The following is a 20,042-nucleotide window of genomic DNA, read 5'->3' as shown; positions in this document are numbered from 1 at the left end:
CATAAACAGAAGCATAAAGGCACTGGGTTGTTACTAGACTAGCAGAACTTAATCAATAGTCTGTATGTGGACAGTTATGTTCACAGTTAATGTGATTTAGTTGATACCAAAGATAAAGTCCAGATTATGTTTATTGCTTATTATAATGATGATCTAAGGGCAATATTTTTTACTAAGATGTCTTAATCTCTGCTGATTTCCTTCGGTTGGAAGAGACTTGAGTTTTTTTCTAGAAATGGAGCCTTTTTTGTGGAGGATTGCACTTATGGAGCATAGGAAAGGAGTTTTGTGTTTGCAATGCAATGCTTTATGGAAGAAGTTACGTTCTTTACTGACAAATGCTTTTTCCTCACTACAGCATATTTGGTGTGTGGGCTGGGTGCATGTCACAAATACACAAGTAGAATTGGAAAAATGTGGCAGAAGCTGCATGATTTGCTTCATAGGATGATTTCTTCTCTTGAGAAAAGAGAATAATGACCCTGGAACCGTCTGACATTTTAAGCCAAAGACAGTATTCGGTGCTTATAGTGTGCAGTCAGTGTATTTATATGCTTCTTCGGGGCGTCGTGCAGTTTCATGAAGTGTTATATAACCTCCTGGCAGCAAAGCAGCGCACTTCATGAAGCCAAGCAATGCTTGGCTGTGTCTTTAACACGGCAGGTAACAGTGACATGCAGGACTCGCACCAGATTTAGGCGGACAACCTTTCTGTTTAGGATATTTAAAATCGCACTGAACCATCAGTCTAGTGGATGTTGACGCAGCGTTGGCCAGAAGTGTGTGTATGTGTATATGTGTGTGTGTGTGTGTGTGTGTGTGTGTCACTGTTTGCACAGATAGACACGCACATCAGAGGCTGCCTCTGCGTCTACAGTCTGTGCCCCTCCCTCTCTGACTCCCAGCATCACTAGCTGACCGGCGATGCTGTCATAAACCGGAGAATAAATTCCCATTTAACGATCCTGAGGGGTGCTGTCAAATTTTCTGAATGGCTATTACGGTAGACTGCGTTAATTCGTAAGTACAGGCCTGTAACGCGTTATTGGATGCGACCCCGCTCAGATGCACAAAACAGCTTGTTTGTTATAGGCTCTCAGTATTTTGGCTGCTACGGATCAGTGCGCGTCACATGCTGTGCAGCCGAGTACAGTGTGAATAATACATATTTTCAGTCCGTGGTTTTTCGAGGATCTCCAAGGGCATCGGTGAGCGACACAGTGCGGCAGCGATGTGCACGTCTGACGGCTACACGGAGCAAGTGGGAGGCAGCCTGTTTCTCCCGCTGTAAATCGTTGAGTTTCCACAGTTGTCGCTCACATCCAGGGTTCAAACACTCTTGCTTTTTTAGCTCCTCACTTGATTCATTGCCTGGCTTTAGGATGCGACGTCATGAGTTGATCGCGCCTGACAGATGTTGCTGTGTTGCAGCTGCACAGGCATAGATTCTCCGCTCCGCTTGTTCGCGCTGTTTTCGGGATGATTTTGTAAGAGAAAATATATATATACGGTTTATGTGCTAGATGTTTAGTACTCGCTTTGTGCTCGGATAGATCGCAACATTCATTTAGTCTTCGGTATTGCATAAAATGATACCTGGAACTGCCGCATCAATGCTACCATCTGCAGAAGCTGCGAAATTGTACCAGACCAATTACGTCCGCAACTCCCGTGTCATCGGACTTTTATGGGCCATCTTCACTATCCTGTTCGGCATTGTTAACGTGACCATCTTCTCACAGCCCTATTGGATTGGCGATGGCGTGGATACGCCGCAGGCCGGCTACTTCGGCCTTTTTCACTATTGCATTGGAGACGGAATCTCCAGAGAGCTGGCCTGCCAGGGTAGCTTTACCGAGTTCGCCGCTATCCCCTCCAGTGCGTTCAAGGCCGCCTCCTTCTTCATTGGAATGTCCATGATGCTGGTTGTCACCTGCATCGGCTGCTTCAGTCTCTTCTTTCTCCTCAGCACCTCCACCGTGTACAAGATCTGTGGCTGGATGCAAGCATTGTCAGGTAAGTGCTTGTCAAAGTGGGGTGCAGTGGCTGGAGGGGGGCCTTGGAAGAATGCAACATTCAGGATAGTTTATTGCTACTTCATTCAAAAATAATGTATAGAAGATAATGTATAAATTTGACTTCAGCTACAGAAATGATTTAGGGCTGTTTGGTGTCCTTGACATGATAAGTTTGTAAACCATTAAACTCCTAAACACTGGGATGGATTTGAATTTGATTGATCCGTTGATTAGATGAATTAGTTGTCAGTGTGAGCTGCCAAGAGGCAGATAAGCAGACAGCATCCAGAATCTCCCCATGAGCTGTCAGCCAACACTGCTGAACAGACAGTGCTGTCCATGGTGCTGAAGTGTTGCTGAGGCAATGGCAGGCATGACTACGGGCCCCATCAGTTACTTTCTGACTGCAAGTTACAGGTATAGTGGCACATGAAGAGTTTGACAGATTATCGTTTTTCAAAAACATATATTATCGTGTAATATTCACAAAAATGACTGATGTGAACAAACCATTAGCAACTGCTGAAGACACCTTGATTAGTTTTTGTCTTGTGTTAATGTGTATCAAAATACCTGTCAATCAGTTCGATCGCAATAGCTCTATTTCTGTGTTTTGGATCTTTTTTTGTATATATTTGGGGTCTTGGATTATGCCTTTAAAAGTTAAACCAGCTAAGCCTCTTTGTCTATGGTCATGGATCTCTTTCTGAATACATTACCACAGCATAAGTGCACATGTATGCTGCTCATACCTCTGAAAAGTGCATGACTGTTTTTATTAATGGTCAAAAATTAGGGTACAGTGAGATTTGATAACATGATGCAGGATCTTTGCTTAATACTTTAAAATTGATATAAAAATGGCAACAGAACGATGAATTTAGAAGTTTAATTCCATTTTTATGAAGCTGTGTGATCACATAAGATATTCACTTAATGACATGGTTACACAGGTGTTGTAGCACCCTAATCGGTATGTGAAGTGTTTTCTCATGTTCATGCAGATTATCAGCTAACAGGTGTGTATGTTTGTGTGTTAGAATTGGGGGTGCTGAGGGTGTTTAAATGTTGTAGAGGTCAATGGTTCAGCTGCTGGCAGCATTTTGTCACTGTAACTGTAGGCTAATGTCACCCAATGTGAGTGGAGGCCTCCATCATCCGAAAGGGGTCCAAACATTGCCAAACATCGGTTGGTTCAGCTGTACCAGTGGTCGAAGAAGCCGGCTTCCTGTTTGCAACAAACACAAATGAGGGGGATTATTTGGAACAAGTCCAGCACAGTGTGTTATGTTGGGCTGAATTAACGCAATAAGCCTGTCTAATGAGGAGACCGCTGGGCTTTGTGCTTCTGCAGCTAAGAGATGAAAGAGAAAGCCAAGAGGAGAGACCCTGACCACGACAAGCTGGCACAGGGATGCTTAATGAGCAAGCATGGCTGCTTAGCACTGTCAAACTTCATTACTCTTAGCTGAAGGTTAAACTCACGCTGCCTTCACTTACTAGCCCTGCGGAGGACAGGTGGCCTACTGGCGTTTGTAATGGGCCCTTTACTGTCAACTGATGTTTTGATAGGGAGGTACAATCATTAATATTTTTGTGATATATGGAAGAACAAAATGTGAGAAGCTCTTTATTGCTTCCTTTTCCCTTTATCCAAAATGCTTTGGCAACGAACATTTTTTTTTCACATGCCTGCAGTGACCTAGATGAGTTGACTGAGACTGTTACTGCTTATATGACCTTCTGTGAAGAAAATGTTATCCCTCATAAATCGTGTACTGTGTTCCCTAACGACAAACCTTGGATAACAAAATCTGTCAAATCTGTTTTGATTTGAGATCTTGGGATGCCACCCAAAGAGCAGAGGCAGCTAAAAATGTGAAAAAGGAAATAAGGAAAGCTAAGCTGAAATATAAAGACAAAGTAGAGAAGGAACTTGGCAAAGGTAATTCCCGTTTTGCATGGGAGGGGATGGAGAGGAAAGGCAAGAAAACTGTTTTATCTGACAAACCTGATGGAGCACTGGCCGATGAACTGAATCATTTTTACTTACCTTTTGATGAGCATGATTTTAAAAATGAACATCTAGTTTTGAGGGATGATACTCGAGCCCATGAGAGCAGTATTATCATCGACGAGGAGAAAGTGGAGAGTAGAGGAAAAAGTCCCAGCCTTGATGGCATTGGGGACAGGCTATTCAAAAACCGTGCCAGGCAATTATGTGGCGTTCTTTCTTTTATATTCCAGTGTTGATTTCTTCAAAGAGAGGTTCCAAAATGTGGAAAGACTCTATTGTAGTGCCAGTGGCCAAGGTAGGGACTCCCAAATCACTAAATCCTGTGTCCATTACTTCTCTGACTATTAAAGCTTTTGAGAGGATTGTTAGAAAAGAGATCCTTACTATGACCAAAGATAAACTGAATCCTTTACAGTTTGCTTAAAAACCAGGGAGGGAGCTAGAGGATGCCACCATTACCCTCCTTAACTTCATTCATTCAGTCAAAGCTATGCTAATGTTGCTTTTTATTGACTTTTCTTCTGCCTAACTTTGCTATAGATTTTAACACTTTATGCTGGCTTATGAGCTTTTTAACTGACTGTTCCCAGAGGGTGAAAGTAAATGTTCTCTCACCCCTACTGTTTGTTTTGTACACCAGTGATTGTGTGAACCACCATGAGTCCATACATATTATCAAATTTGCAGATGACGACTTTGTTATAGTGAGTCTTCTCGAAGACGATGAAACTTGCTTGTTTTTTAATTGTTAACAAATTCTTACAGTGATGTGATAATTCCTTTCTTAAACTCAATGTACCAAAGACAAAAGAAATGGCTACTGACTTTGGCAGAAGGGCCTCTGTCCCCCCAATCACCTACCCTCATAAATGGGGAAGAGGTAGAAGTGGTTAGCCAGTACAAATATCTGGGGGACAATCTGGGGACAATTGTCTAAACTAAGCTTTGAGCCTAATGTCAATCTTAAACAAAGGTCACCAGCACTTATTCTTTTTAAGGAAGCTTAGCAGTTTTAATGTAGACAAATCACTTTTGAAAATGTTTTACTCATCTTGTATTCAGTCAGTCCTTACCTTTGCTTTTATTTGCTGGTTCAGGAACCTAAACCTGATGAATAAGAATATGTTAAGGAAAATTGTGAGGATGAGCTCTAAAATCACTGGCTGTGATCTGAATGACCTCTGTCTCGTTTATCAGAAGAGGGTCATTAGGAAAGCTGAAGATATTCTTCAGGACCCTCAACACCCTCTTTATTCTGAGTTTTCCCTCTTTCCCTCTGGATGTAGGTACTGGATGCCTGGATGCAGCAGGAATAGATATAGTTGCTATCCGAAGTTTGAACTTGTAACCGGAGGGTATGTGGACTAGGACTGATACATCGTGATATTGTGTTTGTTACTATTATGTCTGATAGGTACTTTTGTATGTTCTGGCTAAATAGTACTGAAACTGTGTCTCCTTTTAGCTGTGTGTGTTTTAGGATTTAATCTTAATGTTTATTATGTTCCTTTAGCTGTATGTTTTAGGACTCAATCTTAATGTTTGCTGCAAAATGAATTGCCCCAGTGGGGATAATAAAGATTTCTCTACTCTACTCTGCTCACATCTCATGCCAATAAAGCAAACTGAAATTAAAATTTACATATCGGCTCAGCCATAGCTTGTTGTCACCCATGCCTGGTCCAAGGACACAGTCAGTATTCACAGCACTGCTCTCTGCTCCATGGCACCGATCTCTGCTTTAGAAATCATTATTATGGGTCTTTTTATATTCAATGTGAGGTTACATATTATAGTTTTTTTCTTGTCTTTTGTGTAGATTTCAATTGGATGCCACACAGTATGATAGGTATGACAAAACTGCATATAACAGTACCATGCCTCATTGAGTAAAATGGCTATTTAGATGCACTAAATCAATATGAAGGTCATACAGTATGTGTTTGCCCAGAATGCGTAATTTAAGTGATATACTGTATGCCATTGTTGCAGCAGCTTTCACAAATCCCCTTGGGCTGAGGTCAGAAGGTTGTGTGCATTTGCAGCATATAACAAATTCACGCCGTTTGACAGAGCTACTCTCCAGTGAATTGGTTAGTGTGAGCTCACACACACACACACACACACACACACACACATCTCTAGCCATCTCCAGGAAGAGAATTTTCTGCGAAGCTCAGGTAAAAATGCTGAGAAATGAGAAAGCAAACCACCAGGAAACATCAGAGCTCTCAAAATGTCCACCAGAGCTAAAGCTAAGTTGAGTGCTCCTGCATCTATCCTGCCCTAGATGGACTTGTATCTTTCTTTTACTTTTCTCACTGGAGCTATTTCTGTCTGTGCATCTGCTCAGGTCCATGGCATGCAGATGTACAGTAAATGTGTGTGTTTTTTTCACCCCACTGAGCTGAGCACAGCAAGATACATGCTGCACAAGCCCCTTTACCTTATCTCTTTCTGTTACCTTCACACAATTTCACCCCTCTGTGCATCTCAACTCGTTTCACTTGCTCATTCTGACCTTACCATATCTCCCGTTCCACTCTCTTTTCATGCCTTTCTCTTCTTAGACTCCCCTCTCCCTTCCCTCTCTTTTCTATTCACCACCTAAAGTACAATATGTGCTGTCCATGTCCTCCTCCCTTCTTTTCCTCCCTTCCTTCTTCCCTTCTCCCTTCATCACTTCTTTCCTCTGTCCTGTAACTGCAGTTCTTCAAGGGTCTGTACACCAATTAACTAAGATGACTGTGAGGTCAGTGATAATTACTTCACAGTTTTATACCCAGTCTACGTACTCTGTCATGTCGGCTGCCAGTCTTTTTTTATATTTAAGGATTGTTTCTCCTCAAAAACAGAAATGAGTCATGAGTCACCTGTGAATAAGCAAGACGTAAGCTTTGTAAAGTTAGCAGAGCAATTGTGCAGACAGACGGTGGCCTATTTGAAAAGACTTTTCAAAGGGCTGTAATTGCTCAGGGTCAGATTTCTATTTTTCCCTCTTTTTTGTTTATTTTATTATATGGCCAGTTATGTTAGTGTGGGCTTGGGTGTCTGGATTTAGTTTTTCATGAAATAATTATGCAAAATGATTTGCTTTAGAATTCAAGTGAAATGACAAAATTGCATTTGGGAACATCCTCTGCTTCTGCTTTGATGTGTATGACAACTTTTCAGACTGTGCACAAGCTGTTACTTTCTTCAGCATTTGTGTGGCTTCTTTTGATGACAAGCTGAAGAAAATTCAAACAAATGAAAGTTTTTTTTCTCAACAAGCTTTTCTTGACTGTTTCTGATGGCTCATTGATCCAAAAGGACTAGTTTCTGTGCTTATGCCACATTTATGTCATATTACAGATACTGTAATTAAGAGTTTCCTACTTGTAAACAACATTCACGTCAGCCTCCAAAGGGATTTTTCTGAAAGATCTGGTATATCCAACTTGGTTAAGAATACTAAAAATATGGATAACCCACATCAGTCAAAGACCATGTTAAAGGTAATTAAAAAATAAATTCAATGGTGCACCCTGGCGGCCTAACAGTTAAGACACAGACCACATAACCACAATGTCCACAGTTCAACTCCTGGCTGGGGACCTGTGTGTCATGTCATACCCCTCTCTCTCGCTGTCTACATTTCTTGTCTCTACACTGTCTGTCAAAATAAAAGCAAAATCCTCAACAAATAAATACATAAAATGGCCACAGTGTAATTTTGTCAATGCATAGTATTTTAAACCCTCCTTAGTCGTCAGTATGCTGTAAGAGGGACACACTTATATGACTTGCTTATGGTGTGAAGAGTTTATGCTTTATTTCATTACAAAATGTGATTCATTAGGTTGCCCAAGAGGATTGCATTCCTCATGTTGAGATATTCTTAGCTTTTGAGAGATAGTTTCACTTTTGGGGAATTATATAGCTAGTCAGACCTTTTTATCTTTCTGGATGCAGATTGAAGTTTTGTTAAAGATCAACCCAGTTTAGCTCATTTTCTAGTTCTAGTAGTGCCTTGGATGTTGTAACTGCTATATTCATTTTATTGCACATATGAATGTGTGTGTGTGTGTGTGTGTGTGTGTGTGTGTGTGTGTGTGTGTGTGTGTGTGTGTGTGTGTGTGTGTGTGTGTGTGAGTGTACTAGTATGCTTCCACAGCATATGTAGCCTTCAAGAAAACAAAACAACTTTGATAAAGATAGATAAAGATCAAACAAACCGACCCTTACAGAAAGAGGGATCAGCACATCAAAACGTTAAACCTTTATTGTCTGGCAGAGGTGAGAAAGGAGAAAGAGAAGATAAAGGAGAAACAGATATGACAGTCAAGAAAAAAAGAGACTTGGGAATAACGTGAGGAAACAGCGTGAGGTCTGAAGGTAGAAAGTAGTAGAGACAGAAGGAAGATAGAATACAGATCCGATAACGGAGCTACTTCAGGTCATCTCTCTCTCGCTTTCTTTATGTATGATTATCTGTGTCTCTCTCTGGCAGGCTCAAACTCCCATGGTCCATTAGTTCTATTGAGAGGTTTGTTATGAAAGGAGCATTAAAGCCTAGTTGAATGCAGAGGTGGAAAGTGGTTGAGCTCGGCATGAAAGCAGCTGTCATAGAGCTGCACTTTCCTCTGCGGTAGGACCAGACCTGTGTGCTCCAGCTCTCCAGAGTTAATGCTGCAAATGAGCACTTTTGTCTATATACCTATCAGGCCTTTAAAAGCAGATCCATGCTCGACTGAGGCTGATTCTATTACTTTTGTCTTTTGCTTTGCTTCCTGTTTGCGTGTGTTTGCGTGCGTGTATGTGTGCATTCTTCGCATAGAAGCAGTTCATTTAGTACACATAATAGATGCACATTCTTTGTCTGCATGCTAATTCATGACCCTCCATACCCAGGAGTGAATGAACTCACTTCTTTGTTGAAAAACAACTTCTATAAGTTCCCAATGCCAAGCAACATTATGTTATAGCAAGAATTAGCATATAAATTAACTACAATTCTATTAAAATGCACAAAAGAATTGACTTCAATTTGATGAAGTGCCGTAATTGCCTTGATCCCAAAGTAGTAAACAAAAAAGTATTTGCCCACACACAAAAACAAACGCATCATATATTAACCTTCAGGAGATTAAAAGTTACTTTTTTCATCTTTAGACTGACTTTTGCTATATTCTGGCATTCATCCTTGAATGACCTCCTGCATCTTAATTTGCATAGAGTTCAAGTGAGTGAACCTGACTGTTTTCACACATCATAGCTGTGCCTACACTGTGTTTACCCAGAAGATTTAAGTTAACATTGTAATGCTCCGCCAAGGCCAGAGAATTATTATTTATCTACAGTTCACTTCACTTCAATTTGGTTTGACTTTGTGGAAGTGCTCTTGTGTGGTTGAGTTTTTACAAAATGCTCCAGTACTGTTACTTAAGGCTGTTCAAATCAATATTTTTATATTGACAATGGATCCGATGACTATGTGTAATGTTAGAAGGGTTGCTTGTAGTGTCAAACCCACTGATAAATATCATCCGACACTGCAGTTCCCCTCAGCTCTCGGGAGCTTTATAGCATCTCATCAACGTCTTTTCCAGTCGTAGCAGGAAACTGTTCTCAGCACACAAGCTCTGATAAAACCGCTCTGTGTTACCCGCCTAGCACTAAACAGCATGCAGACAGACAAACTTGAACATATTGGAGCATTTAGCAGCTAAAGAGTGAGATATTTTCCTCAGGAGTGAGTGGAGACCAAAAACAGAGTTAAAAAGAGAGTGAATATTGGACAGTACATTGGTGAGCTCACCAGAAACACAACTCCAATTGGATGTTAATGTTCTGTCTGCTTTATGTGTAAATAAGCAACTATTTAGAGCTGCAATGATTAGTGGATTAATCAATTAATTGAGTCATTTTTTAAGCTAAAATGTTTAAGCTAAAATGTCAGTGTTGTCTTGTGGTGCTGCCCTCAAGTGACCAAAAAAAGAGTTAGCTACTTTGCATACAGTTTTTTTTTTTTTTTTAATTGCTAATAGACATTTTTGATAAAACAGAGCTCATTTTCTCAAAACACTTAACACAGTTCACAAAACCACTCACCCAAAGTGCAAAACAACTTATATATTCTGCAAAATTAAGCACCACATTCAAAACTACATCAAAATCAAACTTTTGCACCAAACAGCACACACTATATTCCTATCAGATTTCTGTCCAACCAACTACACACTGTTGTGCTCATTCAAAAGCACTTTCTTCTTTGGTGGACTTTGTCATAATAATAGTTCTGTATGTAGAGAATTCTTCAGAGAGAGATTGTTCGAGTCTACAGAAATATTTGCAGAAACACAAATATACTGTTGAAACAAAACCTTTTTATTTTTCCCCCACAACTAATTAGTGCATCATAACAACAGTGTGAACAACTGCTCTCTATCAAAAACAGTAAACAGAAAAGAAAACTCTGAGGATAAAATATACAGAAAAAAAATTACAGAAAAAACACAGGAAAGAAAAATACTTACGCTACATCTCACCGCTTAGCTGGGTCTGGCCACAGCACCTCACCAACATCAAGACGATATCTTCCCTGGCTACACACTGAGGGAAGAAGCACCTTGAGTGTCGTATCCAACCCTGGACAGCACCGACATCAATATCATCACATGCCTCTTCCATTGCCTGCAGAAGAGGCATGCACACATAGGATTGACGATCATACACTTTCCACCGCCATGCCAAAAAGATCTCTTCAATTGCATTAAGAAATGGAGAGTGGGATGGAAGGTATTGAACAAGAAATAGTATGTGGTCAACAAACCAGTTTTGGACCAGGGCTGCACAAAGGAAGCTGACATTGTCCCACACTACAACATATCTGTGCTGCTCTGCGTCATCCATATGGTCCACCTGGTATCAAAATATTGTGCAGTCCAAAACTGTGAGTATGTGGTCTGTGTTGTATGGACCAAGGTTGGCATGGCAGTGGAGGACACCATTATGTGCGATGGCGGCACACACTGTGATGTTGCCACCTCGTCGGCCAGGAACATCTACAATGGCTCTGTGACCAAAAATGTTCCTTCTCCTTCTTCTGGTCTTTGTGAGGTTTAAGCCTCATTGATGAAAATAAACTCATGTGGGATCGCATTAGCATCCATTTCCAGTACTGTCTGAAAATCAAAAAATAAAAATGTCAGTCTGTATGGTGTAGTCCAGTCCACTGGAAATAAATGCTGCACTGTGTGTAGTGTGCTGTAGTCAATCTTGTACTTACATCCAGATATTCATGTCTCAGATCTTTCATTCTTTCAGAATTTTCCTCAAAAGACACCCTGTAAAGCTGCTTCATGTGCACTTGGTTTTGATGGAGAATATGGGCCACTGACTTGCCAGATGTTGTTGAAAAGTGTGTTGTCCCTTATGACATGACTTTACGTCAGAATCCTGTGTCTTATGTAGAGAACCGTGTGCGGTGTGTTGCAGAAAGTGCCATGTTGAATTACATATTGGGTACAGAGCAGAAAATGTGTTTAGAGTTTTGGAGACTTGAACTGAGGTTTTGCTCTCTGAGTGTCAGTGTTCATTTTAGTGTGTTAGTAATAAAAATATAATTATCTTCCTTTTTCTGTAATTGGGTATTCAGTTGCTGTAATTTGAACAATTTAAGTTTTTTTTGGATAATGTAGAGGTTTCTATTGATACCTGTAAATAGAGCTTTGCAACACCGTTCCACTTGTATTTACAATCTTTCTAGAAGGTATATGCAAAGTCATGTGACTGAGCTAATGTTCATTGAAGACACAGTTAACTCATAATTTTAGAAATGTAATGGGAATAATATATAATAAACCAGTGACTGATTCAGACCGTCGACTGGAACTTTCCATTTGTCAGGGACTGTTTCGTTATTTATGAGAGGGAGGTGAGTGGTGCAAAAGGGGGGAGGCACGTCAAATAATTTTTTAAGGACTGAGGAGGGACTTATGTAATTTGTATTTTAGTTTAGGGGAGGGACATAGAACTTTAAATGGCTGCATTTTGTATTTACCTTAAATAAGTTTTTTCTTTTCAAAATATGTGTTATCGCTGTATGGTGAAAGGACAGGAAAATGTTTCTGAGGAAATAAACCATTCAAACCTGCCTATTCAGTTTGTGTTGGAATGTGAAGGGTTAAATGAATGAAGCCCCTTTTGTCAGAATTTTGTGCCTCCACAGTTGCTGGGAAGAAAGTGCTGCTTTCAGCTCTGTGATTGATGGTCTGACTATAATTTTACAGAGCGCTGAAATGACAGTAAAATTGACCAATAATAACCATATCTTCCCTCTAAATGGATGGGCTTTGTTATCACTACGTAATGACAAGTTCAGCCTGCTGTGTGCCCCGCTCTGATAAATAACGAACAGTCCCTCACTAGATGTAAAAATAATAGAGGATTTTTTACCCTTGAGCCCTACCATCTTCCAGATTACACCACCAATCTGATGAATAAATTGCCTGAGGTCTGTCCAGTCAAATAACATTTATAAGTGTGCACCTCCTCTCTGCAAAGTCTGTGCTGTCTGAACTTGTCCAGTTGCATGACTGTGCAGTAGAGTAACCTTAAACCTTTAACCTTTGGACGTTCCAACACTGGAACGCCCAAACTGCAGCCTATGACAGGAGGCCAATGTTACCTTGGGCCTTTTTATTTTACAGCAGTCTGTGACAGTTTGGGGGTTGCAATTTATTATCATCACGTTAGAAAGAGTTTGATGTATCCAGTCAGTCGTGCAGCTACGCACAGAGCAGGGAATAATGTCTTTCTACAGCACATCAAGTCAGATATCCACTGGGGCAGATTTGTGTAACGTAGATAGTGAAACAACATGAGAAAGTACTGTCTGCTGCTATTACAGTCAGGTGTGTTAGCACTTTTAACTATTAAACACCAGTGAGTGTGCCTTTGTGTGTCAAATAAGAGAATAAGAGACTGAGCTACTATGGAGTTAAGTAACAAAACAAAGATAAGGATACATGTAGAGATCTTGATGTGAGATGTGAGATTTTGAGGCAGCAGAAATATGAATCCCCTACAGAGTTGCTCACAAATCCTAAATAGGCTTCAGAGTCTGAGACTGAGACTGGGATCCAAAGTGGCAGCCGGGTAGTAAAGAGAGGTGTTGACAACTGGTTTGGGATAATTGCATTGCCAATCTGTATTCTCACTGGGTCTTTTCAGAACAGCATTTAAACTGAATGTGCTGACCCACAACCTTTTTTCAATCAAATCAACTGGCTGCACACCACCTTCGTAGCAGGCGGTTCAACATTCGAAAGGTGAGATGGGGAAGATCTCTAGACTACAAACTCATCACTGTGATTCTCCCTTGCTCCTTTTCTATGTGCGTCTTTTAACCTGCCCCTGCCATCTTGCCTTATTTCATACGCAATCACACAACAAGGAGCAATTAATTTTGCTTTCTTACCCATTTTCCTCATGTCCAAACAGGTAATTTGCTTTCAAATCACCCCTGCATTCGCACCCTTCCACTCCTGCATCTTTGTAATTAAGAAACACACGCACAGCCAATTGAACCATCTAATTATATGCGGCCAGAGGCATTGGGGATCCATCATCCATGCGGCTCACAGGGTGGACAGGAGGAGGAGAGAACAGATGGAGGATATCTATACACGTTATATACTAATTTACATGCATGTACTGTGCATGTTTTTCTTTCCTGTAATTACATGCTATGGCCATGGTCATGTGCGCTTTTGTAAAATTTTTCTGTAGATTTAATGCTCATTTGAATGCAGAACAGCTGGTTTCATTTAAGAACCCTGAGGTCATGTTTTTGGACATCAGTCCAAACTTAAGAGATCAATGCTGATTAATTAGCCCGCTCTCTGTGAGTTTGGGTGTAGCACAGTGGAATATAAACTCTAAATACCAGCCAAGTCATCATCATGGCTCCCCTGTGTTTAGTGTGGCTGTAGCCCTGGAGGGTGTGGACTATAGATTTGTCAGAGTTAATCCTTGTGATCTCAGAAGTGGCCTGGCTCAGACCAGGGCTCAGGCAGGGGAGGCTGCTCATTTATTCCACAGAGGGAGGGATGAGGTGGGACAGCAAGGACACTGTGACCCATGAAAAAACTTTTCAGGCTGTAGTGACAGTGGTGGTAGGAGTGCACATGTTTGTGTATGATGTTGTGTGTACATGCATGCATAGACAAGCACACATAATGTATGCAAATTACTCAAGTACTGCATTTGAGGAGACAAAGGGGACATATTATGCACATTTCCAGGTCTATATTTATATTCTGAGGCTTTACTGGAATATCTCTGCATAATTTATAGTTCAAAAAATCCTTATTTATCTTATACTTAACCTTTACGCAGCCCCTCACTTCAGCCTCAGTCTCAAACAGGCTGTTTTAGCTCCTGTCTCTTTAAGGCCACTATCCTCCTCTGTTCTGATTGGCCAGCTCTTGGAAGCTGCCCCTTGGCAGATGTCCGCAGGCTCAGGAGGCTACATCAACAAACTATGAAACAAACAGTAAGATTTCACTACTTTTTCTCGCTCTTTACTTGGAATGTAAACTTCTTAAATACATCCATACGTGTTTGAGCTGGAATCCAGAGAGTGGACAACGCAAACAACACATGGAAAGACATTAGCAACAACCTAGCGACAAAGGCTATGGAACAGACGGCCATTTATGGGCATGCAGGACGAGCCAACGTCAGGTCGTCAGCAAGGTAGAAAAAAACGTTCAGAGCAGAATGAATGGGCTTTTGACTTGCAGGGAGCATTTATATATATGTTAAAGGAACTTTGGCCGTGTTTAGCATAGATATCCAACATCATAACAGTGTATAAATAATAAAACCACAAAAAACACAATATGTTCCCTTTAAGGTACTTATACTTAACTCGAGTATTTCCATGTGATGCTACTTTATACTAATACACCACTACATTTCAGAGGGCAATTTACTTTTTTCCCCACTACATTTATATAACACAGCAATAGTTCAGATTAAGATTTTACATACAAAAATACAGTATGATCAGTTTATAAAACATGATGTATTGCTATGGATTAAATGACCTGACAGTATGTGAAGTAGTTCAAATTAGCTAAATCTTGAGCAAGTACAACATTAAAGTCCCATTCACATATTACGTAATAATAATAATATTATCTTTATTTATATTGCACTTTTCAAAAACATGGTTTATAAAGTGTTTAACATCATCTGCGTATTTATAAACACAAAACACAGCAAAAGCACATGTGAAAAATCAATGCATTTTTAAATTACAGCATTAAAACAAAATACAATGATGCCCACAGAATTAGGAAAAGGAAAAGAATATAATAAGAATATAATAATATAACACTAATTTAACTTTTACTTTCGACACTTTAAGTACATTTAGTTGTTAAAACTTTAATACATTGAAATTTACATTTTGAATGCAGGACTATTTTTATATGATTTGAATACTTCTTCAACCACTGCATATGCAACACTTAGAATTTAAATCGTACAAATTATTTCTGTCAGCTGCAGTAGCTTGAGTCAGTGTAGCCCTTAAGCTCTATTATCTTAGACAGTAGTGGCTGGAAGGAGATTTTATGAAATTGTTTATTTTTATTTTAGTTTAATATTTTCACAAAAAATGCTGTTGCAAGGGTTAGGGCTACACGGACTGTTGACTGTGAGAGCACAGTCAACAGTTAAGCCATGGCTGTTTGCCTCTGTTGTCCCAGGACTGCTGGTGCTGTCAGTATTTTCAAAGAGAATCCAAATGTCTCTTTTGATCCCCATTGCCCTTGCCAATCTTTATCCTCTGTGGAGGTACATCCCGCATCTGGACCTGTTACATAAGCTCTCCACCCCAGCCTGACTCCCTCCTGCTCTGCTCACTGCGGTTTAGGCTCTGCTCCTCCCTCGATCCCTCTGCCCCCTCCCTCCACCCACCTCCGCATCCCCACCTCTGCTTTAACCTGAAGTGCTACATCTATTATAGAGGTACACAGCTTACTTCTGTCAACCTTATATCACTTGAGTGTAGTCACTCGATAATTTCTGGGCACATTGTGTCCTTCTATATGTCCTGCTTCACCTGTAGGCATCCGCAGCCCGCTATCCTTTCTAATACCAAATTCAATCCATGTGTAATAATGAGATGCCGTCTCACAGGATGTTCTCTGTGGACATTAAAAGTCAGAGCACACACTCTGAATATCTGACTATACAGCATTTGGCCAAAGTAGAAAGAATAATATTTTTAAAAAAAAAGCTTTTAAAGATGACAAGTCATTGATCATGTATTCTAAGGAGATGATGAGCGAGCGTTGGCGTGTCTCCAGATAGATAGATAAGCATTTTGTATTTAATAGATAAGTTTATTTAGGTAAAAAGCATTTTTTAATTAATAAGTATCTCAGTTGTCCTCACTGGCAAATATAGACATATAATTATTTGATTGGTTAATTAAGTGAATGAATGAATAGTTATTTATAATATTAAATAATCACTTTCTTGTTTAATTAATTGACTGGCTTATTGAATGATTATGATTATTAGTGTGTGGGTGGTTATAGAGACATTGCACTGTTATTCCACGTAGCCTTTCCTTTTCATCCTCTGTTAGGTTGAGATGTCTCCTTATCAGGCTGATAGATTCACACATCAGCCTTGTTCAGAAGCTCTAGTTGCAATTTCATTTCTAAAGATCTCCTCCTAGTTGAGTTTTATTCCCTGTTGTATAAGTCAGAGTGCTTCTTGCTGCCTAGAGGTGCACTATAATATTCAATGCACTCTTGTGGGAAGATTATCTGCAGGATTGCAAGATGGTTAAAAGTTTTTTTTGCAAGAGTTGTGCTGGCACAGAACAGAGATGAGTTGATCAAATAAGCCATTTCTTACTTCTTCTAATCCTTTGAATGGAATTGATAGGTAGGCTTTGGGCCTTGTGTGCTCGTTTTGCAGAAAATTGCTGAAGATGTTGACAGAGCGGGATACAGAGGATGCCTGGAAGCTCCTCGCTCCCCTCTAGCAACCACAAGTTTTGCCAGCAACCGAAGCAGAAATAGATTTGGACTTTAGACAGCTCATCTCGAGAAGCATGTTCCTCGTCTTCCAGGGGAGACAGTTGGAGTCAGTTTTAAAAGTTTCTCTTGCTCCACTTTCCACTCAATCCTTGACACTTTTTTTTTTTTAAAGAACTGTCTTAAATTTGTGTCCAGCCAGCTGTCTAAAAGTATGTTCATCTCTTGTCTTGTCTTCTTCTCTTAAAGGCACATGAACTGACACAGATTATAATACTATCAAAGTAATACAATAAACTGTTTCTAGAAGAGCACTCTCACCATATTTATAACCTTATTTCTTCTTTCTCTTTCCACCTCATAAGCCTGGAAACAGGCTTCAGTGGTGACACCTTGTCATGCTCCATTTAGTCCCATTATATAGATCATAGACTCTTAATTGCTTCATTTATCTGGACGCAATTATGGCATATCATTGCCATAGTCTTAGGCCATTTTTCTTGGCTACTCATTCACTCATCTTTAGAGCCAGATAGAAGTCTTAATTGTCGAGTGTGAAGAGGAGCTTGATGCTGCCCACACTTCATTAGAGTCTGGACTAGCCATGGGACAGATTGGATTAATCAGTCTCACTTTAGTCCCTCATTTAACCACACAAATCTCTCGGAAATTGGCTCTGTAGGTGAGGCGGGGACCATATTTTCTTAGCATAGAGTTATGAGAATTATATGAGGTTGGCCAATCACAGACAAGACCATCTATTACATGATTATGGAAACCAACATAGATTTCTAATGGCAGCTTCTGAGAGGTGCAAAAATGCAAAATGGATTTGTAGATTAAGAATGCATTCAGATTCAGAATCCTGCTGCAAAATGCAAATGGAGGATGAGAAGAGAGAGTGAAGCATGTTGAGTTGAGGATCAGACCATGATGACAGGCTCCCTTGGAGGCAGAGTAAAGATGAAAGAAGTCAGATTTTCCCTGGCTCAAATTATGAACTGAAATCCTTTTGGACGGTGGCAGATAATCTCATTGAATCGCAAAAAATATACCAATGTGTTTCACATTTAACGTGAAGGCTACAGGTCAGTGTTGTCCGAAAGGCCATACACTGGACATAACCAACAGGAGGTTGAGCAGGACATCTGTTAATTGTGGGGTCGGTGGTTCAATCCCCACCTCCTGCTGTCCACTCGTATAAGTGTCCTTGAGCAAGATACTGAACTCCAAATTGCTTCCAACGGCCAGGCCAGCACCATGCATGACAGCTCCATCGATGTGTGCATGTAAAAGTGACGTCCATTTACTCTTTACTACTCAGTCAACATTCAGTCAATTCTAACAAAATGTTGCAATGGACGCTATTGCCAAGCTATTCCTCCCCCACTGTATTGAATGTGTTTTGGTGTAAACAGCCATCAACTAACCCTTACTTAAAGGTACAATGTGACCCAAATGTTAACAAAATGGGCATAACTTCACCACTAAAATTCAGAACACAGGAACTTGTAATCTTAAACTGATTGACAGGTCATTAAATACATCAACTAATTATAGACAAAGATTAATATTTTATATCATTTATGTTGCTAAATACAAGAAACACATCATTCAGGAAGCACAAAATGCTGATTTTCCATCCACAAGTGAAACTTTTATATATGAGAATAAACCTGCACATACTCAAAAATACTGATTGGGCTTTTAACCAGGCCAGTAGCTTGTGAGAGCAGATGAGCAGGGATAAAATACTGAGCACTTCTGCAGGAGTAGTTGAAAGGACTTGTTCAAGGGCTCCTCAACAGTAGCTGTGTACATAGAGAACAAAAAGGATGTCTTGTACACTTGAACCAGGTAAAATTGAGCCACAGTACAAAAAAAAATTAGTCTGCTTTATGTTCCTCCTGATCACTGAATGGTATTATCTGCCTGGGAATAAATTGAAAACTCTTCCACGCAGGAAACTTCAATATTCAAGTACGCTTTGGAAAATGGAGATGTAAAATTTATTTAGTTTGTTGTTAAAGGACAGGTCACTCCAATCACTTTATTTGACAAACTCAGACGGATAAAGCCTCTTATTGTCTTCAGATAAACTTTTAAATTAATTGTTGCTCAAAATGAGGACCATGAATTTTTTACCTGATCATTTACATCAGTGCATTAGGGGGGGATCTTCTACTGGTCAGGATGAACAGGAAGACTGATGACAGCAAGAAACATGTTTCAATATTCATATGGGCACCTGACTATTGTTTTAAGACAGACTTGAAAAATTGTGAACCTGTCCATTAAACCGTTAAAATACACCAAAAGACACCTGTGTGGTCCTTTAAACTTTAGGCTCTTGCTACTCCTCCCACCTCCCTCTAACAACGTGGTGTTCAGCCTTGGGCTGCTTGTCTCCAGTCTCAGCAACGTGAGTCATCCAAGCACCCAGCCTCACTGTCACACAAGTGCCTCAACACTGGCAGGAGTCTCACTCTGCCTGGAGCTTTGCTGAGAACAGCAATGTAGACAACAAGTATCAGGGATGAACCATGTCTTAAGGGGTAGTAGATCACATTACCAGCCAAAGAGGAACAATCACATGCTATTATTATGTTCTGTTTGGACGTGAGTAATAATGCTACTGTCTTTTTATATCTCATTTCTTGTGTTGTGTTTCTCATCAGTTGCTTTCTGTAAGAAAGACTACAAAAACTACAAAGGCACTATAAAGAAAAATGAGCAGAGCACTTTGAACTGAACTAGTAAGATTTTGCCCACATTCAGGTCACTGTTTTACCTGTGGGAGTGTAACATTAGTTGTTACATTAAAGCAAACCTACCTATGCATATTCATAGGAGGCCCCACTGGGATAAACATTCAAAGCTGTTCCCAGACCGTCTGTGCCGTTTTTTCGTTTTTGAACTGATTTTTAGATTTTTACCTTAAATGCCACTTTGCCAGCCAGG

At 40.1% G+C, this 20,042-nt stretch overlaps 1 protein-coding gene across 1 annotated transcript in view; it reads left to right on the top strand.

Moving 5' to 3' along the window:
• The first annotated feature begins 743 nt into the window (after positions 1–743).
• Positions 744–20,042, top strand: part of LOC137183233 (LHFPL tetraspan subfamily member 3 protein-like) — a 30,954-nt gene continuing 11,655 nt past the window's right edge. Inside the window, exon 1 of the mRNA XM_067590130.1 lies at positions 744–2,016. Within this exon, the coding sequence (XP_067446231.1) occupies positions 1,590–2,016 (427 nt within the window). The 5' untranslated portion in view covers positions 744–1,589. The remainder of the gene's footprint in view (positions 2,017–20,042) is intronic.

This window comes from Thunnus thynnus, chromosome 5 (genome assembly GCF_963924715.1).
Source record: "Thunnus thynnus chromosome 5, fThuThy2.1, whole genome shotgun sequence".
Taxonomy (NCBI): Eukaryota; Metazoa; Chordata; class Actinopteri; order Scombriformes; family Scombridae; genus Thunnus; species Thunnus thynnus.
Note: the sequence above shows the minus strand (reverse complement) of the source record. Positions and strands in the feature narration are given on the sequence as shown.